This window comes from Serinus canaria, chromosome 3, assembly GCF_022539315.1.
Source record: "Serinus canaria isolate serCan28SL12 chromosome 3, serCan2020, whole genome shotgun sequence".
NCBI lineage: Eukaryota > Metazoa > Chordata > Aves > Passeriformes > Fringillidae > Serinus > Serinus canaria.
This window is the reverse complement of record NC_066316.1, coordinates 76,664,533-76,692,154: the sequence shown is the minus strand read 5'-3', so window position 1 is coordinate 76,692,154 and position 27,622 is coordinate 76,664,533. Positions and strand designations below refer to the sequence as shown.

Sequence of the window (27,622 nt, the reverse complement as noted above, 5' to 3'; positions counted from 1 at the left end):
ATCTTCCCACAAGACAGAAGGAAGGAAGGAAGAGAGAGGTCAGGGTGACCCCATGCCTGTGGCCTGGCTGCCTGTCTCCTGCTCCTGTCCCCCATCTGCAGCCACCTGACATGGAGGGGACACTCTCCTGCCTCTCCTCTTGGCTGCCTGCTGGCTCTGCCTCCAGGCCAGCCTGCTCCTGACCCAGCTTCCCTGCTGCTGTCACCCCAGCTCTCCTTAGACCTCCTGGCATTTCTTTATACTCCTCTCAACCTGCTCCTCAGCTGTGTTTGTCTGTTTCCAGTTCTGTGGACATCACCAATAGAAATATTAGGGTTATGCTGAGTTTTCCCAGTTTCCCCAGTGCAGGTTCTCTTCTGGTTTATCTGTCTTTGCACTAGCTGATCTCTCCACCTGCATTGAGACCTATACCAGGAAATTCAGCCCCTCCTTTGGCCCAAGATTTTCTCTTCCCCTGGGGCACTCCCTGCTCTCCCTTTCTGCAGAGCTCAGCAGGATTTGCTAAGAAAACCAGCAAGTTTTGCTGTGAGCTACCATGTCTCCTGTTTGACCCACTCTTCCTTTTGCACTAGCACAGCTTTGACTAACACAGACATTCTGGGGATTCCAACCTCTCCTCCTGTGGAGGGCAGAAACAACAGCCTTGCCTCTGCTGCAAAGCTCCAGTGGCCAAGGAACAGAGCCTTGAGCAGGGGCAAGTCCTGCTCAGCATGGTTAATTGGCACACTAGAGCTCTCTCCTCAGAGCCGAGGCATTCTCCAGGAGTATTCCCAGCTGTCAGCAACAATTGGACAAGGTTACCTGGGTGCTGTGAGAGGGTGGGTGTTGGACTCTGGAAGCAGTCTCAGGCACATTTTATTTAGTAAGGTAGCTGTAATTAGCCTGATCAATGCTGTTATGATGAATGACTCACTCATCAGCCAGAAGATGAAACAATTCCTCACTGAATAGCTCTCTGCTCCTTTCCTCTCAGCAAACAAGGGCTGTACTGGAATGGCTGTGCACCTCCCACGAGACCTGCCCTTCCCTGACATGCCTGTCAAAAAGGTGCCACACGTTTGGGGAAGCATTGAGGTAAACTCACACCAGAAACTCCCACCTAGGAGCTTTAGACCCTTCATTCTTTCTTCAGAGATTCCCAGGTGGCTGTGAGGTGAGAGGAGGATCACCTCACACCTGCTCAGTTCCTGGCATGGTTCCCCAAGCATCCCCCACTGGCCAGACTCAGTGTGGATGTGCCCTGGGTGGCTGCTCCTCTTGGCTTGCCCTGTAGGCAGCCACAAAAGCAAGTCCAAGGACAAGAGCACTAAGGGGGGGTGTTTTCTTTAGTGTGAGGACAGATAGAATTACACACAATAAATGTTAATGTTAAAACAAGTCAGGCAACAGCACTGGGGAAGACTCAGAGAGCTCATATGCTGCAAAAGCCCAAGGGAGTTTTTTCTTATGTGCATACCTTATATTGTAAAGTATGAAATATTGTAGCTAATGAGTCCCATTTACCTGAGATGTTAATACATCCACATCCTGTGCCACTTTATCTTTTGACATTTTAGAGCTTCCTTTTTTTTAATGGAAGCCATAATTTTCTTGAGTATATTATCATGAATTCATTTCAACACCTAAAAGCTCAGCTATACTTTAATTGTGACATAGATATTGGCAATATGAAATCTGATTTTGCAATGCAAATGCCTGTCTATTATCAGAATATTGTAAATTTGATTTGGAGTCTGGAACAGCAGCTGTTTATTCAGTTCACAGGTTTCTTGTGGTTTGTGGTTTCTTGTGGTTTAAACATTTGCAGGGTGTAGACATTAACAAGAGCACTGAATTGTTTATGGTGATCTTTGAAGCAGAATTGCAGATTTGTTATGAATTTTTGCCAGGCCAGCAGAAACCTATTAACCTCTCCTTATGCAAAGTCCCACTTGCAGAGTAACCTCTCTAATCCAGCACTTTGGGACCATGACATCATGCAGGTCAGTGAGAGTTTATGCTGCTACTGTGTGGCAGCTGGTCATGTCCTTTCTTCTGATCTCTTATCTGAAAGATGGGCTTTTCCCCAGAATACACCATTCTGGCATTGAGCAAAAAAGCCCAACAAACCAACAACTCCCCAAAATTTTTGTAGTGCTCATGGCAGAAGCCCATGTAAGAGCAGTGGATAAGGCAGCAGGTTAGTGGTCATCCCAGCAACTCATGATCTAGCTTTGTAAAGCCAGCTCTGCACTGGGAGTGAATGAAGGGATCCTCCTCACAGGAAACATGTAATTGTCAAAACAATATTGTCCTACAGAGAAACAGGAAAATTATTCTCACAATCATTCTCTCTTTTCTACCTAATTCTTGACAACAATCTTTCTTCCTTCAGGTACATAGGAAAAGGGAGCCCTCTAGAGTGAGTGTCATATGGGAGGATCTTGGTTTCCAGATGCTTTGCAGTTGGTTTCATTCTGTACTTCAGCAGCTGTGAAGATTCATGGAACCTGGTGATTTATGTTGCAGCCTCCAGCTCAAGGGAAGCACAAGCTGCTCACATGGGCCTGGAACATCCTGCCAGAAGAAAGATCTCATAATCTGTGCTCTGCTTCTCTAAGCATTCATCAAAGACTTCATCCATCAAAGGCTGGAAGGGCTGGGAGACCATTGTACTGGCTCAGACTGGCCGTTCTCATGCTCCCTAAAATGAACAGCTGAATGAATGCTAGGGAGCAGACACCCCTCTCACCATGCTAGCTTTCACTTTTTGCACTTCTGTGAATCTTTCACAGCTGCTGGAGTCCCATGGTAATGCAATGCTTCTCCTTTTCCCACTGTTATCCATCATCGTGCATTGCTCCCAGTCCCACTTACCTGTGTGCTGCCAGCCCTGCAGCACAGTGGGTGACACGACACAGGAAGTGTCATGTCCTGTTTATTTCCTTTGTCTGTAATGACCATGCCTTTTCCTCCCCCTGCTCTCAGACTCCTCCAAGAAACCAGCAAACCCAAACTGCTCCGCTTGTGTTAGCTGCAGTGGGGGGAAGGAGCAGAAGGGCAGGAAGAGAAGAGTCAGCATGGTATCAGTGGTGGGCCAAGGAGAGAGATAAAGGAGGATAAAGGGACAACTAGAAGGAGTGGGGTGAAAACTGAAAGTAGAACTTTGGCCTTGGCAAATCAAGTGGCCTCTGGTTTATGTATGGTCTCTTCCTTGCTGGTGGCTGAATGCCAGACTCAAACCTGCTCTGTGCCTGTGACAGCAGCCCCAAGGACTGGAGGGTGCAACAAGCCCCTCAGTGCCCATGGACATCTTTCAAAGGGGACATGGCAGACCTTGGCCAGCTACAGCCCTCCTGAGCTGCCTCACCATCCCACCCATCCCAGAGGCACCACATCTGATGGGCCCTGCAGCCTCCTGACGTCTCCTCAGTACAGAATTACTGCTGTGCCAAGGCTGACAATACTCCCTCCATTCCCCATGCCATTTTGGCTAAAACACAGAGCAGTAGCTCAGGTAAATTACAGGCCTGCACCAAAAATTACTGGGTGTGATTCCCTGGCCTGAGTTGAAAGGATGATAGACCTGGGGATTGCAGGTCTTCCTTGTGAGCCTGGGAAACCATGAATTGCCTTGTGGAGCCTGTGGCTTTACTCAGTACTGCAAAGTCGTCTCTTTTTCCAGCCCCTTTTGTTTACAACCCCAGTGGCAGCGCTTTCACCATCTTGGGCAGCTGCATACCTAAAGGGTTACACATCTGGCTATTCCCTGCTCTTTCTTTCTAACCCAGAAACAGCATGGAGAGCAAGACATTCTTGCTCAGAAATGACTGTCAGGGAGGCAATGTAATGCATTTTGATTTTAATGGGATTTCCCATTTCTTCTTTCTCAACTCTCACATAGAAGTAACAGAAACAAGCAATTTTTCCTTGGGTTCCAGCCTGTGGTGGCTTCTCCATCACGTGTGGCAGCTTGGCCTTAGTCTTCCACAGGACTGAGTTCTCTGCACAGTGCCTGACTGCAGGCAATGAAATATGTGAGAGAGTGAAGTTGTTTGGGTGAGAAAGACACAACTTTTGTTATTGCTGTCATTTTTAATATTGGACTAGAACAAGGATAGCAACAGCAAAATTAATTTCCATTTTTTTTCCTAATCAGATGCCACAGCAGAATCAGAGACAATTATGTGAAAGCTTCCTCTCAGACTTCACTGCTGCCCTGGAGTGGGCTTTAGATTTCACTGTTTTAATTTTTCTAAAATTTTTATCCACTTTTGTACTGGCATAACTTGGGAGACATCCCTGTGCCAATATGTCCCTCTGCTCTGTGGTGGGGTGCCTGGTGGGTGCCATGGGCCAAGCCCATCGTGCTTCTCCCTCTGCAGGGATGCATCTCCTGTCACTCCTCACTCTCCCATCTGACTGAATTTCTGAGCTGCATCCTGGTTAACACACAAACACAGAGGGACTCCAGGCATGGGAACACGGCTCACAGGAGCTGGAAGTGCTCCACTGGTACAGCTTATAATGAGATCCATCTGGAAGAGAAGGAAGGCAAAGGGAGCACTGGCTGGCAGGGCAAAACATTTTCAGGAGTTGTCATCTGGCACAGTGCCCTTACCTTCCCCTGATGGGAACAGCCTGTCTTCATCAGAGAGGCATGAAGGCTTCGTCTTGAGTCACCAGTGGCATCAGTCTCCAAAAATACCTTCCTGCTTCTGGCACAGCCCTGGTTATTAGGTCAAGCACATTCAATACCCAGTAACTAATGCAGGAGTTTGGCTGTGACACATGCTGATTGCAAAAGGCTTCACCTGATGAGGAATTGCTCAATTAGTTAATGAGTTGCTCTGAAGGAACAGAGAGTGGCAAAAGACCAGATTTTGAGGTATTGGCTGCCACTTCTGGAGTGACAAAAATCAGAGTGTAAAATGGTGTACACAGAAAAGTCAGACTGTTTCCAAGCAGGGTACTTGTCTCTGAACCAGAATGGGGGGATAAGGTATGACTGTCTTTTCTTTCAAAAAGGTCTTTTCATCCCAGCAAGCTCCATGTTCCCAACACTTATGCTCCTTTTTATCCAAATACTCCTTCTCTGGAGGAAAATACTTTAAAAAGGATTTGGCAAAAACCCATCCAAGAACAATACACCAGCAAGCAGAAACTTTGGGACCTCACTTAGGACAACATTCCTACTGCTTCTTGAATCTGTGAGACTTGTTTCCCACGCCAGTGAGACCATAATGCCTTGCTAGGTAGGGATGATACCACTTGCAAATTAGCATCAACAACTGTATTACAAAAATTGGTTTGTCAGATGATCATACAGATGCTGTAGCTCCAGAGCATTTAAAGAGGAAAAGGGTAACTCAACAGCTCCAAACTGGCTTTTAGAGGAGGAAGCACTGTGCTTAAGGTTCACCAAGAAAAGCAGCATAAGCAACTCTTCTGAGCAAGCAATGCTGCTATACCTCGTGATGCTTTAGCCTCCTGCAGTGCCAGATGTAGCTAGTGTTTTACTATTTCTTTCTTCAAATAGCAGTGCTCAGGGGGGATAAACTTTACTTAACCTAATTAATTTTAATCACAGCTTTCAAATCTCATACTGTGCAAAGAATTACAAATTGGAATACATTAATAGAAGCCGTGGTTTATGCTGCAAGCTAATCGGGAAGTATGCATTTACATTTTCTGCATGAGTTTGCAATTACCATTAAAATAAAATTCAGTTATGTCCTTTTAAATTACTAAAATGTGAAGAACAGATTGAGCTGGTCCCATTTGTTGTAGAAAATTACTTGAAAATGGACTAGATTTCAAAGAATTAAATGATTCTTAGTGAATAAGAGGCTTTAGAAAATGATTTCCAGTCGTCTAGAATTAAGGTGCTTCCAGGCATTCCGGTTTAAACAATCTTTCTTTAAAAAGAATAGGTTGCCTACCTACCTGCTTCAGTAGAGGTTCATGGAGGGAACAGAGAGAGCTCTCCCATGAAGCTTTGGCTATATCTTCCTTTAGGAGTAAGCCAGAGAAACACCTCAGTTGACCACATGCAAAATCTAACTCCAAAATACCACAGTACTGAGCACTAGGTTAGGAAATTTTCTTCCCCGTGGGGAGGTTCCTTTTCATGTTATGAAAGAGGGGTGGGTTGGGAATAAAAATACCCCCAGGAACTAAAATGAAGCAGCTCTGGATTATCATTACAAACACACAACTCCTCCATGTGTCTCTGAAATTGTAATTCTGGTAGGACCAAGCAAAAAATTTTACACACACGCAATGATTTAAGAGCCTTTGTCCCATTTAAAAAGAGTAAATGCATGCATTTTGAAGACTGATCCCTCTGGCTACTGATGGTGACTGGGGCCCATTCTCCAGTGCCTGTCTGTGAGACCACTGGACTACTTTTCAGCAATACCCACTCTTGTAACTGGAAAGTTAGGTGTCAAATTCCTGTGGTCTGTGTCACCCCAAGGCTGAGGGCACCAATGGCCACAGAAGAAGTAAAAATGAGGCCCTGGTTTTGCTGATACATTTGCCAAAATACCTGAATTTTTTTAACGGGATTGTTACTCCAGATAAAAATGGTTTGGCCAACTGGCACTCATCTTCAAAAGCAAATTGATCTTTTAGGAATGCACGTCCCACCCAATTCAGTGAAATGTAGGTTTCAGGGCACCAAACACTCTGCTGAGCATGGAGCTCAGCTCTCTAAGTCATTCAGTTCTTTGAGACAGTGTTATCTCATTAGAAATGGTCTCATTTGCCAGAAAAGTTGAATTGCTGTGACAGCAACATCGTCCTGAGGAAAGTACAGGGGTGCAGTCTGACAGTGTGCAAAACTGGTTTTAATATGAAGCTTTACATCATAGCGACGATGTTCAAGAGAGTACAGCAGTGTTTGTATTTATTTTCTGGCATAAACATGCTGCTGCAATTTTCTTTCTCTTTGAATTCAAAATCATGTAAAACGAGCAGGGCAAACTCTAGAGGGAAAACCACAGTGTCACCATAGTTTGTACAGACACAGAAACAGTTTATTCTTTTGTATAGCAAAAAGGTCAAAAAGCACGGCTTTGAGGAAAACACAAGCAGATGTATCTATTATAGATGATAACCTTTAGCTAAGTTGTAAGCTCCATGCTTATTAAATAATTGATATTACATCAGAACTTCAGGAAAGCCTTGTTTAACATGCTGAGTTAAAAAAAATAATGGTGTGTCATTATACTTTTTTCTAAAGCATAATATAAAGAACAAACACTGACACAGAGACCAACAGGATGGAACATTTCCACGTTAATAAACAGATCACTCTATATAAAATAGTACTAAACCTCACTAAGATCTCTGGAAGAGGGAAATTAACCATGTTTTCATGGTGAAATATCTCTTCAAACTTGTATTTGCAAGAGGAAACTTGCCGAGGGTTTATACTCTTTAAAAATGCAGCCTAAATGCTCTGTAGAGTGCTCATAACCACAGAATGATATAAGTAGCTTTAAAGGAAATGATGAGCTGATTCTTAACTGATGTAAATCACCAGAGCTCTGCTAGAGTAAATGGAAATTTATTCAATGGACAATTTTAATTTTAAATGAGATACAGATTGCAGATCCACCAAACTAGTTTCCATATACTTTCTTTAAATTGCAATGAGAAAAGGAAAATTCACTTTTCCACCCTTCCAGTTTCCGTAGGTGACTGTGAGACTGTGTGCTCATTTGGCAGAAGGAAATGTAAAAACACACCTCATTTTCCTCTCTGTCACGCTCCAGTAAATTGCTGGTACGTTTAAAAAGGTTGCAGTGCTGCAAAAAGGTAGTCAGAGGCAGCATGTAGTTAAATGCAGAGATGCTTCACCTCCAAGTGATTCATCTGCATCTTTTATGCCAGGTAGGAGGATGAGAGTCGTGCAAAAGTCCCACTTCTTCCCTCTAAAGAGCCCTGCCCACTGCTGAAACAGAAGCTGGACTCCAGCAAGTGCTTTTTGAGCTTCTCAGGGTTAAAGGTAAGTGGCCACTATGGATATGGAGGCTTACATCAGGGCTTATCATGGAGCAGGAGAGCCCTGCACTTGTCCTGCTGCTCTTTGGCAGCTACTGCAAACACTGCGAGCATCCTCTGGTTGTTTCAAAGGCTATTCTAGTGATTCATCTTTGGGCCTTAGGAATTGTGCTGTGGTTTGGTTGGCTTTGTTTAAATGTGGAATTTTCTAAACCAAAAGAAACACAAAAGGTATTTTGGAAAATAAATACAGGTTAAGTTCAGATACCTCTGAGATTAATGTTTCTTAATGGCTATAATCCAACTTTTTTTGAGTTCAAGCCTGTCCAGGGACAATCAAGATCAGCCTAGACTGTAAGTAGGCTCTTGGGAGCAGCTGCAAAGCCTAGCAGTTGCAAAGCCTAAAGTCTTCCCAAGAGCACATTTTCCTTGTTCTTACATTATTAACAATGTCTGATTTTAGACACAAAAAAACCCCAAACCATTTTGCACCCATTGGAGATGCTTTGTGCATTGACTAGGCTCTCCATGTGATGTTCTTTCCCGACAATTCTGGATCATACGGAGGAAACCACTGCAATTCCCATTTCCAAGTGGGAAAACAGCTCTCAGCACCACCAGCTGACTACTTACTGCATTTTAATTAGCTCGAGAATGTTCCCAGCCACTGCCTTGAAATGAAATGTGCACACAACTGAAGACTTGTTCATTGGCAATCAAATTTTTAAGCTACTAAGCCTGCCAGGTTCTCATTGCAGAGCAAAGCCACTTCTTCAGAAGCACTGATATTTCTCCAGGGGCAAGAAAAAAGACCCTATTTTTGCATGATCACAGTTTTCAGCAGTACAAAATTCACTGCTCTTTGGGAAATGGCAAGACAAGAAGTCTTAGTAAATATGAAGTCCTCAGTGCTCAGGCATGTTAATGCAAGGGAAAAATTGCCTTGCACAAAAGAGATTATGAGGGCTGTTTGGCAATACTTCTCTGTCCCCAGGTCATTACTCAGGGTCTCATCACTGTTACAGAGCAGAATGCCACAGTCTGAAGGGCTCTTCAGTGAGCAGTATATATTAGAAAAGGGGCTTTGTCCTGCTCAGCTCTCCTTCTGCAGAAGTCTCTCACCTCCAGGAAATCCAGGTTATAGCATGATGTAATTTAGCCCCTGCTGGCAGTCACAGTATTAGTTAATTTTTTTTTTTTCAAATTTATTGCAGTTTCTTGCAGATCCAGCATAAATGCTGTGTCTTGGCTACTGCAAAGCTGACACCAAGGAATTTTGCAGAAAAACTACTTGCACTTATGACCACTTACATAGTGAAAAAATACTGCTTTTGTGTACTAGTGTGCTCAATTAAAAAGGAATAGCACATTTTTCTTTTCCACTTTGCCTGAATTGAAAGGCTAACGTGTGTCTCTCATATATTTATCTCTATGTATTGGTAAATAAGGTCCATGATTAGGTAGTTTAAAACTCAAGTGGGCCCATACCCAGTCTTACAAAACAGATTGCAGGTAGAAGATGACCTAAGGCCTCAGCTAAGCTTCAGTGATAGAAGAATATGGGGAAAAGAAACCAGAGCTGGGCATGAAGAAGACATTGATCAAAAAATTGACTGATCCTTTCAATCACAGTGTAGGGTGTAGGTGGCACAGGCTGTGGGCATGTTCCTCTGGACAGACACTGGCCTTGGCTGGTTCTCTGGCCAGGAGCCCCAAGGATGGGTAACAGAACCCCAAGCTGAGCACGCACAGGAATTTCTGCAGGACTCAAAGAGGTTCTCCAGGAGAGGTCAACTCTCCTGGCAAGAGATGGTGAATCAGATCTTCACTGACACAGCAATGATACACTGAGAGCAAGCACAGATCAGTGCCATTCTGTAGTGTGATGGATTCTGGTATGTGCTTTGGATTACTGCAAGAAATGCTGGCATTAATATTTTATTTTTACTTTTTTCTAAGTAAAGGGAGTTTGACCTGGTTTCTCAAGCCAAGTAGGCCACAGTTCTTTCAAAATGATGGGCCTCCAGGGAGCCAAGTGTAACTGAGCTAAGTCAAGAGACTCCCACAATTTACTGTTCCATAGAGCCCTAAAGGTTTTCTGCAGCTGTAAGGGAAACATTTATTTATTTAATTCTTATTTGCTCACTCACAGGCATCACAAGAAAGAATTGCATTTTTATTTACAGCTTTGCAATCACTGCTAGATTCATAAAAGAAAGATGATCTTATGTTTCCTGTGTTCTAAATAGCAGAGAAGATAGGATTTGAGCTTGGTGAGAAATTCTTTCTTCTTATGAGCACTGCATGTGGAGATACAGCTTTAGGCACATTCTTTCCTAACTGCACAGCATTTAAATGTAATTAAGCACAGTCACTTGTACCAACCAACACCATGAAGTCTATAACAAAACAGATCTCTGTTAACCTCTTCCATCAACAAAAAATGATACCTTAATTTTAAAATTATTTTGCAGAAGTTTTAACAAGTAATAATGTTTGTTTTATGGATGTGTTTGGTTTAGAATATTTTACTCTCTCCTTGAACCAAAAAGTTCTTTGAGGCATTACCAAAAAGTTCTCTCTTGAGGTTTTTATTTCTTTAACAGTTATGATCCTAAACAAGATTAGGCATGGTCAGGTAGTTTGTAGCTAGCCTAAAATTCATGGTCTTTTATTGAAGCCTTTTAAATGTAGGAGACACCTTATCTCATATTAAGATGTAATTTCATCACCCACCCTGCTATGCATACCCAAGAGATGTACCCATTCATTGACTGCCACCCCACTTTCACAATGAGAGCTGACCTGGTATGTAATTGGTTTATTTCCATTCGTGTCATCTTAATCAACACAGACACCTGGGAAATTAGAAATGTACCCAATCCTCACTAGCTAAAAGGATGTTTCCTGGATCTAGCTAAACTTCTCCTGAACTCTGCTGCTTAACTGATAGTTATTCAGTGACAGAATCACTGGAGCCCCCCACATGCGTTAATGGAATGACAGGCAGGAAACATGAATCTTATGCCAAAATTCTTGCTCCTTTCTAGAAGGTCAGCTGTACTCCCTTGGGCCTCTATTTTTCTGTAATCATGCATTTTGGAAAGTGATTTGAAGCTTTCAGGTGAGAAATGCTCCGCAAGTGTTATATATCAGTAATAAAATAGGCCTAATGACCACATCTTTTCCCTTAAAGGCTTCCCATGGAGCCAGCATCATCCACGGAGAGGGCTCTGCAGGATTTTGCTGGTTTTTTCACCCTAGGAATCATTTCAAGATGGGCTCCAGTTACTAGTTTATTGTTATGAGCCTGTGCTGAGACTTGCACATCTAAATACTGGTGAAAATTCAATCACCAATGTAAATTTCCTTATAACTTATGCTCTGTGCATTGCCAAACAAGCTTTTGCCTCCTGGTTGCTGCAATGACATTTTTTACAAGGCACTGCTGCCTGTGAGACCAGATGACAGTGCTAATGACCCATGTCCTTGTTCTCTGCTTCCCTTGCTTACGCCTCTTGTTTCTCCACACTCAATTAAGGAAAAGGAATTGAGGTTAATATTCCCGTCCTTGAAATTAAATCTACCCTTGCCCCACAGTGCAATTAATGAAAACAACTTGGATACAGAGCCTTTCATCTCTCGTTCACTGGTTTATTTAGTAGGAGTTGACAATGACTCATGCCATTAATTTGTCTGCTGAGTGGCAACCACAGAGAGAATTAGTGACGTTAGCTGGGATTGTAGGCATAAACCTTGCAAAATCAGTGCCACGAGTTTACAGCCCTCCTGTTCTTTGAGGTGAGGAGTTGTGGTGAGTCTCAGACTTCTCCTTGTGTCACAGGTCCTCCTGCAGCCTGCCTGCAGACACATAAAGGATATGCATGACCTGTGCTGCTCCTGGTAATACTAAATCTAGGGGTAATTAGATAAAAATGGCTATTATACATAAAACATTAGCCTTGGTCCAAATAACAGGGCAAGTTATGCTGTGCACTCATACTATGAGAAGTGTTAGTTATATTTGGCTATTAAAAGATTTTAAAGTCCAAAATAATGTTCAGCAGCAGAAACACAACAGATGGGTCAACATGAGTGTCGGTATCAGCTTTGATTTTCCTCACTGGCAGATGCTGATGACTGGGGGGTTCTTGAGGTATTCACAAATGCTAAAGGCATCTGAGAGTAATCTCTCCTGTATCCACCTGTGTAGCCTCACTTGTAAGGCAGAGGGAGTTATATTCTGCACCATCCATTCCAAGACTCTGAATTAGGCTCACAGCTTGATTTACCATGGAAGAATATGTGTCTCCCTTGCCTGAAGCAAGTGGGAGGAAGTACCTTTGTGAATACTTCCACCAGCCCTCAGCTACCTGTTCCAAGGCTGAGCTCTGGGAAAATGGTTGGTATGGGAAGACTAACCACATACTGAGTAGAGACAGCACCATCCTTCTGAGACAGTGAAAAGGTCTTGGCCAGCCCTGGTCCTCTGGGAGAGTAACAATATCAGACCAACTGACAGAGCAGAACAAAAGCAAATTTTTCAGAACAGCATCTCTTTGTACAGGTGTGAGGGTAATATGTGATTTACTTCCTCGCCAGCCAGTTTTAGACATCTGGATTAACATGCCAAAATTGCAAATTAATTTTCCTCATTTGCATTTTCATACATTTTCCTTGTCAATTTTTGAGATTTCAGCATTTTGTTTGATTTCAGAAATGAGCTAACTAGGTTTACTCTCTATGATCCCAAAGCTCTGCTTTTCCCCAGCAGATAATTTCAATATCCAGGTAAGAAGTTCAGGCCAGGGAAGCCACAGTGCTGGTTAAAAACTTGCAACATCAGCACCAGCCATGAGACTGGTGTTCTACTTGATAAAGATATTCTGAAAATCACTCACTTGTTGTGAAATCTGCCCCCAAATAAATCAAGTAAGCGCTAAACCTCAGTAGAATCATCTTCTTTAAAATTATATTTTCCTATTTTCCTGAGCAACAATCTAAACTCTGAACACAGAATCCCAGAATCATAAAATCATTTAAATTGGAAAAGACCTCAAAGATCAAGACCAACCACTAGCCCAGCACTGTGAAGTCCAACATTAAACCATGTCCCCAAGTGCCACATCTATATAGCTTTTAAATACCTCCAGGGATGGGGACCCAGCCACTTTTTTGGGCAGCCCCTTCTGTGAGGAAATTTCCAATCTAAACTTCCCCCAGCAAAACTAGGGGGAATTTCCTCTTGTTACTTGTGAGAAAAGGCTGAACCCCCCTGGCTACACCTTCTTTTTCAGGGAGCTGTAGAGAATGACAAGGTTCCCCATGAGCCTCCTTCTCTCCAGGCTAAGCACCTGCAGCTCCCTCAGCTGCTCCTCACAGGACTTGTGCTCCAGACCCCTCACTGAACCTCACTGACAGAAACTAAATTTGTAGGAGCTGGATTGAATACAAAAAAGCTGTGTGCAATTGGTTATATTTGCACCTTTTCTCACTCTGGGACTAGGCATCAGGGAAGGAAAAAAAAAATCACCAAAATCTGAGTTTTCAGATGATTAAAACCAAGTTAGATTCTTAATGTTCATCACTTTTTGCACCTTTTGTGATTTACCACAATAGGATTTTATTAAAAGATATCTTTACCTGAGGTCCTGCTCCAGGAATATATATTCCCTCCTCTGCTTTTTTTTTTTTGCTCTGAGGGGCAAATTCAGCTGTGAAGGCGAGGTGAAGGCTGAGGTTTATCCAGGAGGTGCAGATTACATGGTCCTAAAACCACTGAATTAAAGCAGCTGAGACTGGAAACTCAGTTCCACCTCTAGCACTTTTTGGGGAGATCATAGCATAATATGCAAAACTATTAATAAACCAGCCACATTCATCTCCCTTGCTGAGTCGTTACGGCTTTTCCTTTTATTTCCACTTCTTCCTTACAGGTCTGAGAACTCAGAGCCCTCAGGGAAGCAACCATGAAAGCCTTTACCACTTGTTTCACCACATGGTTCTTTTGGAAGCACACTCAGAGAAGGGCTTGTGCCAAGGCTACAGGCGTACTTCCCTGATCCAGAGATGTGGTATACAGTGCTCTCAATGACCCTCACCCCAATTAGTCTAAATTCCTTTTTTTTCTACCCCAAAACAAGTAAACAAAATCCCTCCTTAGCCATTTCTTTGGAACCAGGGTTTTTGATAAGCATACAACTGCCACCCTAAATCTCACACTTCACAGCAGCTTTGGCCAGCACCCAAGGACACCCAGAGGGGTGGCTAAAGGCTGCTGATGAAAAGCAGCAGCCCTGCTCTCCCACCAGCCCTGTAACCTCAGCCACAGCACTGTGCTCTGGTGCAAAGCACAGCAGCACTGACCAAAGGGGCTCCTGGTGCTGACTCTTCCTCTGAGGTCCCTTCTGAGCACTTCCCTGACAGAAGCAGTTTGCTCCCAGCAGCCCTGCAGGCCCCAAACAGCCCTCAGAGGATGAGCTGTATTATCTACACTCCTACCTTATGAACAATTCCTGGCTGTGCCAGGAATTTGCTGATGATGAAGGTGATGTAAGAAACGTGAATAAGAATCTGATTCACATGTGGTGGCTTCACAAATATGGATATCCTCACATGATAGGATGTTTTACTCCCTATTTTAGCCTAATCTTTGTGACTTTGCCTGGTTTTGGAAGGGAGTCCGAGTAATCTAAAGCATCTACTGTATAGATCCAGTAGCAAAGCTGCATGAGGTGTTCTCCATTTCTTAAGCACCTTTTTGGCCACCCCTCTTTCCACACTGCAGGAGCTACCAGGTCAGTCATGGGGCTTTGCACATCACTCAAAGGTGGCCACAGCTGTGACATCCACACTGCTACTCTTAATGAGAAAGAAGGAGAACAGACTGAGACAGAGCTCTTCGCATATCGATGTCATCATAGAATGGTTTGGGTTGGAAGGGGCTTTAAAGATCATGAAGTTGCAATCCTCTTGCCATGGGCAGGGACACCTTTCACTAAACTAGGTTGCTCAGAGCTCCATCCAGCCTGGCCTTGAACACTGCCAGGAATGGGGCAACCACAACTTCTCTTGGCAACCTGCTCCAGTGCCTCACCACCCTGTGAGCAGAGAAAAGGTAAAGATTATATAATCTCCAAGCTGCCTACACATAGGAATTTTTTTCTAATTTTTTGGTATAAACTAAGATTTTGTTCCACAGCACATGCTAAACCCATAGATTATATGAATGCAAACCACCACTTGGTCTTTTGCCTAATTACCACAGGAGAGCAGTCCGTGTGCCGTTGCTCCATTGCTTTTCCTGTTCAGTGGGGGGCAAAATCATGACCAGGCAAAGGGAAGGTCAGAGCATTTTCACCAGGCTGCACATCAGTGTTAACAGATTCACAGAATGGTAAGGTTGGAAGGGATGACAGTGGATCACCTGGTCCAGGCTCCAAAGGTCTCCTAGACCATGCTACTCATGATTGTATTCAAACATCTTTTGAATATCTCCAGTGAAGGAGACTCCAAACTCTCGCTGGGCAGTCTGTTCCAGTGCTCAGTCAGCCACACAGTTAAGTTCTTCCTCATGTTCAGGTGGAACTTCCTGTGCATCACTTTCTGTCCAGTCTCTCTCTCCTATTGCTTGGCACCACCAAGAAGAGACTGGAAACACCTTCTTGTCACCCTCCTTTAGATACCAATACACACCGACGAGACCCACTCTCAGTCACCTTTTCTCCAGGCTAAATAGGCCCAGCTACCTCAGCCTTCCCTCATGAGAGAGATGCTCCAGTCCCATCATCATCTTCACTGTCCTCCACTGGACCTGCTCCAGTAGCTCCATGTCTCTTCTGTACTAGGAGCCCAGAACTGGACACAGCAGCTCACCAGGACTGAGCACAGAGGAAGAATCACTTCCATAAACCTGCAATGCTTTTTCTAACGCACCCAAGGACACCATGTGCCTTCTTGGCCACAAAGGCATTGCTGGCTCACAGACAGCTTGTTGTCCACCACATCTTTTCCAACCTTAATGATTCTGTCATTCTATGATGTGTTCCTCTCCATCCATCTGTAAAAAGAAATGGTTCCCAAGTGCACGGCTGACTTTACTCAAGTTAGAAGGGGACTACTGACTAACTATGTGGAATTATACAGACACAAGCCTGTTGTATCCTTTAGAGTATCAAATTTTTAGCTACTTAGTGTAAAGCACACAGCTATGAACAAAAATCTTTTCTTCACTAATGCTTGTTTAGGCTAAAGCCCTAGGATTACAAGTATTACAAGTGCTACAAGTATTTTAAGACAGTATTTTAATAATAATTAAAAATTAAAACTACTTAGTCTAAATTCCTTTTTCCCCTTTAATTAAGTACTGCTCCATGACCAGAGAGATGTAGGTTCAAAGTTAAAAGATTTGCAGCAAGTTCAGTAGAGGATGTGAATTGTGAGGATGTGACCTCTGAGATCAAGTCCAACCTATGAATAAAACCACCATGTCAACCACACCATGGCTCAAGTGCCACCTTCAGCCTTTCCTTAGGCATCTTTAGGGACAGTGACTCTACCACCTCCCAGGGCAGCCCATTCCAAAGTCTAATCACTCCTTCTATGAAAAAATTCCTCCTAATGTCCAAGCTAAATCTCCCCTGGCATATCTTAAGGCTGTGTCCTGTCCTGCTGCTGCCTGCCTGTGAGCAGAGGCCGACCCCCACCTGGCTGCATGCTCCTTTCAGGTAGGTAAGAACACACAAACATGTGTTTATATCTGCATATAGATCTAAACAGGTTTGCTTTTCTAACATCCTGCTTGTCAACCAGCTCACCAGGGATATCTCTATTCTGAGGGGTTGGGTGTGCCACACCTTTTTTCTTTCCCCTTGTTTTTTCAAACTTTCCTGGCAAGTTACAGCAGGGCACCTGAAAGGATCAAGCTGTTCAGAACAATTCAGAACAGATCTGAAGCACAATTTTGTGATCTTCACAGGCAACGAGAAACTTCTGGGGGTCATCTCTGTCTCTGGTATGGCAGCAGAACCTCTCAAACTGTAACATCCATTATGAACAAACAGACAAGTTACAGGGAATGGAATTTTTCTGACCTGAACAACAGCAGACAAGCACTTATCTCTTTGCACTACATCCACAAGGTAGATGTGGCATTCTTAAAATATCTTTATACTCAGTTATGAGTAAGACTATTCATCCTACACCCTAGTTCTGCATACAGGAAGGAACAAGCTCATAGCAGAAGAAGTTTTTTTTGGCAGTGGGAACAACTGCATGATGATTATCTTCCACCCAGTGTGGGATTCCATGAGAGATCACGGATGCTCTGGCAAGTGTTGGGGCATTACTACATGTTTGTGGAAGTCTCTCAGCTTTTATTAATTAGACTCCTGACAAAGCAGCAAAACCCTGTAACAGAAAGCCACACTGCTCATTCCTGAATCATATGAAATCATTCACCATTTTATGTACAAGTTTTGAATTACAATCTTCAACTCCTCATCAGAAAAAATAACAAACCAAAAAGCCTAAAAAAAGCATTTTTCGAAGAACTGCATAGTACACAGAAGCATACTTCAATTACAAGATATCTTACAGAACACAGACTGTAACAAAAACCAGAGCCTGTTACCTTTTCTGAGAAGGCAGTGCCCAGCCCAACCTAGATGTTTCACCTCCATTATTAGAGGACCAGCTTTAACTGAAGAATACATGAAAAAAGTTCCTGAACAGTTCAAATAGTTTAACAGAAAATAAAAGTACATTTGTAAACAGCTTTAAAACAAGAGCCTTATGAAAACAACAAAGGTCACTGAAAGTTAGGCTGTTAAACTCTTCTTAGCCCAAGCTGCCTTGTTTTACCCTTACAGTGTTTTTATGATAAATTTTTTCATATACAAAACCTCTGTGAGAAATCTGGGTATTTTTAAAATTTTTGGTAAAATTAAGAAAAGGACAATTTGAAGGGAAAAAGCCAAACTCCAAATTCCTTCTGAAAATTAAAAGAGTAGTAAAACCAAACTATTGATTGAAACCAAGAGTGCATGGTAGCACAGCACTTATTTTATAATCTGAGACCCTTTTTAATGTAAACCCTGGAAAATCATAAACACTTGCTAGGAATTACTTTTATATTATGTACCATTAATTTATCACTGCATTCAATTTCATTATTCAAACCCTGCCATAAAGTGACTTTTCACACACAGCAGATTGACCTTAAGCATATCTTTTACTACACAGCAAAAATGTAAAAACTGTCCTGAGAAATGATTTTGTGTATGTAACTAGCAATGCCTCTGAAGTTGAGCATCAGTACTTATGCTGCTCTACTTAATGCTTCAGCATATGTTAAGTAAGCTGCTGATCACTGAGTGTCTCCATTTTGGTAGATAGACAGATGTATGTGAACAGCAATGCTTTGGATAACATGTGCTATTCCTAATACTAGAGTTATTTTCTCCCTCAATTACATTTTGCTATAAATATGTGTGCCCTTAAGTTGATCCCAATATCAGTTTCAGCTAACTAATCAAATTATCTGTTAAGGTTTTGGGAATGAGAACCCTTCCTTTATTTAAATAAAATGAGGGAAAGGTTTCTAACTCCCAAAGCTTTGCCAACAATAGATTTATTTTCAAGACAGGATGTTTAGTAAGTTGTTTGTCCTCTTTGCTGTTCACAGATAAGCACAACTGTATTGATGGTTTTTATCAAGTAGGCAGGAAGAGAAAGAGAAAATAGTATGAGGTTTTTCCCCTTAAGGTTTTTCTAAGTTCTGCTCATGGGTATGAGTAAGTATTAATTTGAAAAAAGTGTACTTCAAATTTCACTACTTCTCTTTTATTTATAGGGTGAAGCAGCTAAACTTCAATTTCCTATTTTAATTTTGCACACATGTGTTATTAAAACCCTGCCTGTAACTGAGAACATACTGAACTTATGTATGTATGCAAGGAGTAATTTAGCATTGTATACAAAAGTGCCTCCTTTTTGTACCAGTTAAAAGTTAATTCATAATCCAAATAATCAATCTGCAATGTAAACAAGTAATTATTTTCTCCTATGAAATAATGGTAAATATCAATACTGAGCATTACATATTCCACTCCAGCTCATTAAATGCAATTCTTCAGTCACAAAGGCAGCAGGCATTCTGTGATGAACTTCCTTTGAGCTATGTTCAAATGAGTGGAATAACTGAGATTCCTGATGGAGATCTAAGCTATTTCCCTCATTTTCTTAATAGTTTCCACTATTCACATACTCAACTCCATTTTATAATTTGTTATTTAAAATAAAGTAATTTCCCCACACTCTTTCCCCACTCTATCTAAAACAAACTTATTTACATTTATGGTAAATGCTTTTCACCAAATAATTTTAAGAAAAAAAGCTCCTGAAACAAAATCAATAACGGAGCAAAAACATAAAAGGAGCAAGTAGTTCAAGTACTGTATTAATTTTCTTTCTGAATTTTCTTTCAAAGGTTCTACAGGGACAAAGGTTTTAAAAGTTTTAAACACACTTTTACATACTTTTGATGGTGTCTTTTTTATACAAGGGACCAATTCTGTCCAGCGATCACCTTCCTAACTTTGGGCCCGTATTTAAATGAAACTGCATGTCATTCACCCCAAGAAAGTAAACAAAATACAGCCTTTTACTTCAAATATTTTATGAATGCAAGATTACAAGAAATATATTAGTCAAAATGCAGGGTTATCAAGCACTGAACTGAGAATGCTGGCATCAGCTTGCCTACCATTTTGCATGTGGAAAAATACACTGTCTATGGGTAAAAGGCATCACTAATGCATCATGAATTACTCTGGTCAGCCAACATCACCTCTGCAGCTTGGTGCATGTTTCAGTTTATTATGAAAATAATCATCATAATAATAGTTTGAGATGAGACACTGGAACAAAACCATTCTTAAACAGGAAAGTCTTTTTTTTTTTTTTTTTGCTCTTACTGAGGCAACACCAAAAACTAAAAATAAGTTCTCACAATTTAGCAGCCTCCTCAACACTTGTTAGGCTAGCCTTCACACAAGGAGCATGCAAACAGCCACTCTTCTTGCTTTAATTTGAGGGCTATTGGTTAATTCAAGTCACTGTTTTTTCACCCTATTCAATTAACCTGTTGAACTGGATTTCACCTAGGAAAAAGAAAATTAAATGATGTTAAGTGTAGCAGACACGTACAGATCACACCAAGAAGCTAACACTCATGAGCTGTCATAATAAGGGGTAATAATAACAATAAAAAAAAAAATCAGTCTTTTCTGTGCATATTTTTCATTTGAAAGGTCCCAGGAAATCATGATGTGCCTGGCCGCTTCTGTTGCTGATTTCTGATGACCTCTAATTGTTTTTTGCATTGCTGATAGTATGTTGAGAGACTTTTGTTTTCATCTAACAGCTTTTTATGTTCTTGTACCAGACGGGATGTGTTTTGCTGGTCTTTTTCATCCTGGTCCAGTTCTGCTATTAGTTCTTGTCTGAAATGAAAAAAAAAGTCATTGTAATTTATATTCTATTTTCATTTGTGTGTAGATGACTTCATATGTTTCAAATCAGTATTTGATTATCAATCTGAACTCACAGCTGGTGATATTCTGTGCAAAAGAAGTTGACAAAAGAATGTTATTCTTTAATGTAGTCTGGGGAAAAATTCCCTTCCAAATCAAATCCACATTTAAACTTTATAACAGCTGAGGACTGAACCTCAGCCTCAAAAACTGTTCTTCAGATAGTGCCTTTCACATGTAGTTTTACAGGTCACACTTAGATACCTAAGGAGCCACACAAAATTTCATGAATACATTCAACTCCAATTTTAGATATCTATATGTACATTTTAAATGTCTAAAAGGCAACTTCAAATGCAAAATTGCAGTAATTTTTGTAACTTTTTAGTGAATTGCATTTTTCTATCTTGACTTGAACTTATTAAAGCAGTGGAAAAGTAGAATCAAGGCAATTACTTCTGTAAGTGGCATTTCCCATTATTTATGCTGTAAGTGGTCAACATGTTTTTTTAGCAAAGATTTTAGAGGCTCAAATACACTGATAATCTTGCTATAATTTATTCTGCAAAACTGATGTGGCAGTTTGTTTTACTATTTTGTTATGAGGTGTCAAGAAGGCAAGCTGCCAGCAATATTTTTGCAACAAAATAGCAAAGGAGAAAGTTAATTAGTTGTTGCCATATGGTTTTTAATTACAGTAAAGAAAATTTAGTAATTATATGAAGTTTGAACCAATAACTACCTTAACTAGCATTAAATTCATCCATCACAACATCGTTTTTTGTTTTAAGGTCTATGGACAATTACATTCTGACTAAGAAAAAACAGTTTGGAAGAAATGTGAACACAAATTTCCTAGAAAAAAAAACCCAGCAGGAATCTAAAAGTAGAAAATTACCAGTTTGGAAACAAATATATTTAAAAAAAATTATTGACCATTGGGGACAACATAAATGGAATCAAAATTAAGATATTAACTCTAGCATCATTATCTCCTCATCCAATCTAAAAATCCTAGTTACATGTGAAAAAACCAAACTGTTCACAGAATACTAAGCCCAAAGTGAATATGTGATAGGAGTTCAATCTTACAGTAACATTTGCTTCCCATTCTGTATGCTATTTCTACTCTACAAAAGGTACACACATTTTTCTCATTAGCTGATCCACAAAAACTAAGGCAAGATCCCTATTAACAGCTGCCAGTGGCTCAGACACTGGTGGGTCACATGCTGATTATTTGGTCTAGTGTGCGATTCTGAACTGGTCCCTGGCATCAGGAAACAGAGCACAACAGAACTTGTCATGAACTCAAATTCTGAATCAGCAATGATTTTTGACCTTACACAACAATATGTGCAGCTGCTTTACATGTTTACATGTTGTTTACATGTAAACACTGCAAGAGAAAGACTTTATTTCCAACACACAAGGAGAAGACACATAACAGTTTTTAAGCATCAGGTCCTCAAGCCATGGCAGAAAAATCTAAGATGAATGTTGATAATATAGCTGTAAATGCAGTGCTTGACAAAAGTCAGAGATAGGATTAAAACTAACTGCAAAATGAGTTACACTGACGTATTACCCAAAATTCTGTAATCCGTTAACTAACTAATTATCTATAAATTACAACTGAAAATACCTTAATGGACAGTGTAGCAAATTAAATTCCAAGGTTCTTTAACAGTTCAGGTGTTTCATTTGAGATGATAAAATCAAACATTACCAGTTTGTTACTATTTATGTAGGACTTGTCCAGTCCTAGGAGAAAAGTCTGGATATTGATTAGAACTTTCAATTACCTGCTCAAAATATTTCCTCTGTACTGAGCAGTTCAGTAGTCCTGAGTTTATGGTTGGAAAATAATTATGCCCAGTGACTATTATTTACTTTTTATTATGTATTTTTATTATTATGCACAGACTTTGTGTATAGGAAAGACATAGAAGAACAGAAAAGGTTAAACACATTTCACTTACTTCCTCTGCAACAGCAATGCGATTTCTGTCTGAACTTTCATATATTCTTGTGCCATTTTGCAGTGCTGTTCAAACACAGCCATAGATTCTTTGGAGTTTGGGCATGGTGCTAGAGGCTGAAAATAAATCAGACATGTAAAAGACTAATGAACTGATATCTTAGTAAATAGTGTGTTAGAATATCTCTGCAGTATATTTATAACAGTCTTTTAAAAACCAGTAAGCCTTTAAAAATAAGTGTTAAACCATCCCCTGGAAAATATTACTGCACCGATGTCAAAGTTAACTCAAATCTGAAGTTTTTAATCTGACACTTGTCACAAAAATCAAAGCAATGCTTAATCCCACACACAAAAAATAAAGTGTATACAACAATCTGATTCAGTAACACTCAAGCAAATAATGTCTTATTTTGACAGTCAAACTCAGCTTACATTTGGTTTTAGGGATCATGTTTCCCAGGGCTTGTTTTTAATAGCTTGATCAAACCTGAGTCAACCAATCTCAGATTACATAATATATTTTTTTAGCCTTGGTCAAAAATTAGACAGAACATAAACCCAGGTAAATATGTGGCACTATATTTTGCAGCCCCAAAGTCACATGTTAGAATGAAATGCAAACTTGAGAATCTAATAAACCGTATATTTATTACCTGTAACTGATGATCTAATGTGAGATATGCCATTGGGATGGAGTTATCTGACCCATTGGTCTCTGCAAAAATACCAAAAAAACTTTATGTATTTAAAAAGAGTTAATTCTGTTCTTACAGGACAAAAACAAGAAGTCTAAGTAATTACACAATACACAATCTGAATGTGGATAAGCAGATGGAAATAGCAGCGTTCCAATCCCAAGGCAGATGAATCATTTTGTTTTTCGGATAGTTAAGAACATCAAAAGTATGGTCTATCACATCAAGAAAAAAAATGAGGTTATCAACCTACATTTCTAGAAGCCATGTAACAGCACACAGATTTTAAAAATACCATTTTTGTACAGTTTGCAATCATTTCTGTTTATAAAAAAATTGCCATTTCATTCTTGTTTATGAAGGATCAGCCAGCCAGCCCATGCATCTAATGACTTTAAAATTAGAAGCTGTGCAAATCAGCTCTGCCAAAATAAAATAAGCACAACCTCCTGCTCAGTTTTGAAACCTGCTCCCAGTGAGGTTTCTAAGTATCTTCCTCACAACATGCTCTAGGGCATCTTCTCTGCTCCATATAGATACTTTGTGGGTAGCAAGGAACCCAGTAATTGGTCTGTCTCCTGGGCATGGCTGCTCTCTTCTTACACTGCAGTTGCTCTGGATTTCTCTCTAGAGCTTTCATTCCAGATTTAGTATGTTTCTGCATTCTTATCTTTCAGTAGCCCACAATCTGGGGATCACAAGGTTACTGTTAAGCTTAAGAGACACGGGACTAAAGACACATGGAGAAACTACTGATTTTACAGCCGCATAATTGCTACTAGAGGCTTATATGGAGGAGGGTAAGTGGGAAAAAAAAGGGGCTGCTTACCCATACCCCAAAAGCACCTGCCACAGAGTAGTCGTGGTAGAGAAACTAAGGTGTTGCCCTCAAAGACTATGCTATTTCCAAGAGCAGCTTCAAAAGGAAACAGAAATAAGAGGGTGGGAATGGAGAAAAAGTGGTTAAGTGTATGCTTGTAAGGAAACTGGAAGGTGGTAAAAACAAAAAGGAAACAGAAAAAGAAAACAACCCTAAAACCAGAGACTTAATCACCATGGTATCTTAAATGCAATCAACATGAGAAGTCCTTCCCTACACTAGACTATTGCCATATAAGGATATTGTGACAATGAATTGCAATGCTTCAAAAATACATCAATACATGTCAATGCTTCAGGTGACATTCCCAAGTGTTTCAGCACCACGTCACAGAACTGCAAATTCTCCTGGATTGACCAGATACGGCTGCATCCCTGTTTTATCACTTTGCTTCATTAAATTAAAAACATAGCATCTTTTACAGAAAACTAAAATTATTTCTCTCCTCAGAAATTTGAACAATTCTTTTGCATGGCCTACATAAACCCAGCAAGAAAAAATACAGAATGTAAATACATTCTGTATTTACCTGAGTATAAAGTGACCAATTTCTGTGGGCCAGAAAACAAACTTGACTTTTAGCTCCAGTGCTGTGCCGCATTTAAGAGCAAAAACTTGGCACAAAGTTTTGTTGTACTGGCTTACGATTTGCAGCTTTTGGTTCCCAATGAGCTCTTGCCTGGGTAAGAGCCTGCTTCCAATGTGAGGCAGCAATTCCCTTGAGTGCTCACTGCCTAAAGCAACTCGGGGTCCATGCTGCACAAGAGGGCCCAGGGTGGGCTGCAGCAGTGGGCAGTGGCTTGGAAAAGTTATGAGTGACAAGGCACTGACTTGTGGTCAGGCAAAGCAAAAAAGGACAGAAAGAAGAAAACTGGGAAGCAAAACACAAGAGTGTGTTGTCCTCCCACTAACACAGGGAATAATAAGTACATCTTACATAATCACTTTATATTTGGTTAGATGCAAGTGTGCAAATATACATACATAATTATATATATATACATATGCTTGTGCAAGAGTCAGTCACCACATGAGTCTCCATTTTGCAGTTGGTTACAGGAAGAGTCTGATCATCCAGATGAAAAGATCACAAGAAAAAGATTACAGCATTTGAGGCACTCTGAAGTACCATCTTGTGACTAAATTTAAGATTCAACATGTACATTTTGGTATCAAAAATGTAATTTTTATTTGTACTCTAAAATGGAATTTGTGGGGATCTATTTTTTCCTGCATTCCAGTACTGGTTATTTTCATAACAGAATCCATTATGACTTTTAAAATCAAACTGAACTATTAAATTATCTTCATTCTTAATCCTATTTCATAAGAAAAGAACAGTGATGCTACAGTAGAAGTATTTACAATGTTTCTACAGACACCTGTTAGTGCATTTAAAACCAGCAATTTTGTGTGCACATCTATATCCTGCATAAGCAAAATTACAAGAGATGGTGAACAGGAGTAACCTACTCCAGGTGATACTCACCTACATAACATTTAATTCCAGATGTCAGGGCAATGAAATCTTTAAATGTGCATTCAAAACACAACTGGACAGACTAAAATGCTCCAGGACGTCTATTCCCCTAATTCTCCAAGACCACACTATAGTAAAAAATGACTGCTAACAAGATGCTCATTAAGTATTATTATCACTGCAATTTACATTACTTTCTTACAAGCAAAATGTTTACAAGTTTATGTAATTTACCAATCTATTAATATTCTTACAGTGTATGTGAAAAACAAGGCAGTAATGTAATGATTTGATTTAAGCAGAACTTAAAAAAAATCATGATCTTCATTGCTTACTTTTATTAATGTCTGAGCACACATCCCATACCACAATCAAATAAATATTTAATTTTTTTTACAGGCAAAAAAATGATATAATAAACAAAGGATTACCTGCATCATCTGGTGTCCATGGATTCCGTGCTGGCTTTTCAGAGGTTGGTCCCGAGGTAGTGATCATTCTCACACTAGGACTAGATGATCTACTGCTGTTTCTACTCTCCTGAAATGACAAAATAAAACAAAATGACAAGTTAAGAGAGGATTTTTTGAGAAGTTCATTAAAAAGAAAAAAAAAATTGAAGAAATCTGCACCTATAATCCTCCTTAAAAATACTTTCCCTCCCCAAGCTTTTACCCTGAATGCTCTCCTGATGGCTTGGTCAACTTTACATACATTGCAGGGATAATTTCATCCCCAATTCTTCTTTATTGTGTAAAAGAAATTAATACAATTTTGCTATTGAGTACAACAAAAAAATTAATGCTGAATAGTGTGTTCAAGATCTTTACAGAAAATCATGGCAATATGTCTTGGGAGTTTTGCACCATTGTTCAGTGAAATCTAGGAGCTCTGTAACACAAAGAGGAAATAAAGTTTGTTTCCAGTGTTTAATCAATGAATGGAATTACATTCAATGAAAGCAATACAGCTTAGTAGCTGCACTAGACGACCATGTATTAATCTACAGTTTTCTTCTGGTTCTTTTGTCAACTCAGAGGTTATGTGATTAATCTTCAGAAAACGTGAAAAAAGCCTAATCAAAAAGGATCAGTCAATTGAAGCACATCAATCAGAAAATTAGTACATTCTCCCTCATAAAACAAATTAAGAACTAAACCAGAATTCTGAAGGTTGTTTTTTCATGTACTGTTTGACTCCTCCAATCTTTTTTTCTAACCAAAGCACAAAATCGTAATACAGATTTCATTATTCTCCTAAGCTGCTTTTTCAGAAATGTTATCTATAATGTGTTTCTATTTCACATACCCCCTCAGTGACATTAAATTAACACAGTAAAGGATTTAAGACTATAAGCCCCAGCAAGTTTCTCAGAAAAAAATGAAGTAAAAGGGAAGATGCTATAAAAATACAACTATTTTCAAGATGGTACATTTATCATGAAATGATTCATTAAATGACTTAATTTTTCAAAATAAGCATTCAAATATACATTAACTAGAAACTATATTTATTTATGCCTTTATTTGCAAATATCTTACTTTAACTTAAGTTTTAAAATTCAGAATTCTGGCCCAGTAATGATCCAAAGAATAACAAGATTATACACACTGAAACATCCATTATTTCAAATGCCCAGTCTTTCTTCTGTGATGTTTATTAAGCATTTTGTGGTTGATGTTAACATCTAGAAATAAGACAATAAACTGTAGAAATAATCTGATTGATATTATCAAAATGATGGCATCAAACATTTTGAAAAATCTTTTCTATTGGAGTCTTTGTTGATATTAAGTAAGGTTTAAGTTGCTGACCTTACTGTTAGTGTCCTCAAACATGAATGATAAACACACCCTGCTGATGTAAAAGATCAGAAGACTGAGAAAGCACACAGCATAAAAGTCCTTTAAGCAAAAAGAGATTTGTGAGTACCTACAGTGGATAGTGAAGGGCACCTGAGAAATATTCTAGTTACAGTAACCTCTCAGGCTTTACCAGATTGTTTTGGTCCACCAACCAAAACCACATTTCTTTATTTATATGAAATTCAGTAGATACAGA

General features: G+C 40.1%; 1 protein-coding gene and 1 long non-coding RNA gene across 9 annotated transcripts in view; one reads left to right on the top strand and one right to left on the bottom strand.

Moving 5' to 3' along the window:
• The first annotated feature begins 7,776 nt into the window (after window positions 1–7,776).
• Window positions 7,777–26,102, top strand: LOC108962592 (uncharacterized). Its single transcript, XR_001991264.3, has 3 exons — window positions 7,777–7,993; window positions 23,879–24,001; window positions 25,961–26,102. It is a non-coding gene; the product is annotated as an uncharacterized LOC108962592 (long non-coding RNA).
• Window positions 17,431–27,622, bottom strand: part of MAP3K7 (mitogen-activated protein kinase kinase kinase 7) — a 48,023-nt gene continuing 37,831 nt past the window's right edge. For 7 of the 8 annotated variants that reach the window (XM_050972118.1, XM_050972119.1, XM_009093570.4 and 4 more), the window contains 4 exons: window positions 25,993–26,101; window positions 23,160–23,221; window positions 22,505–22,620; window positions 17,431–20,492 (listed from right to left, as the gene is read on the bottom strand). In XM_050972118.1, the coding sequence (XP_050828075.1) occupies window positions 20,312–20,492; window positions 22,505–22,620; window positions 23,160–23,221; window positions 25,993–26,101 (468 nt within the window). In that variant the 3' untranslated portion in view covers window positions 17,431–20,311. Of the gene's footprint in view, window positions 20,493–22,504; window positions 22,621–23,159; window positions 23,222–24,030; window positions 24,118–25,992; window positions 26,102–27,622 lie in introns of all 8 variants that reach the window. The other variant, XM_009093563.4, reaches the window with a different exon arrangement.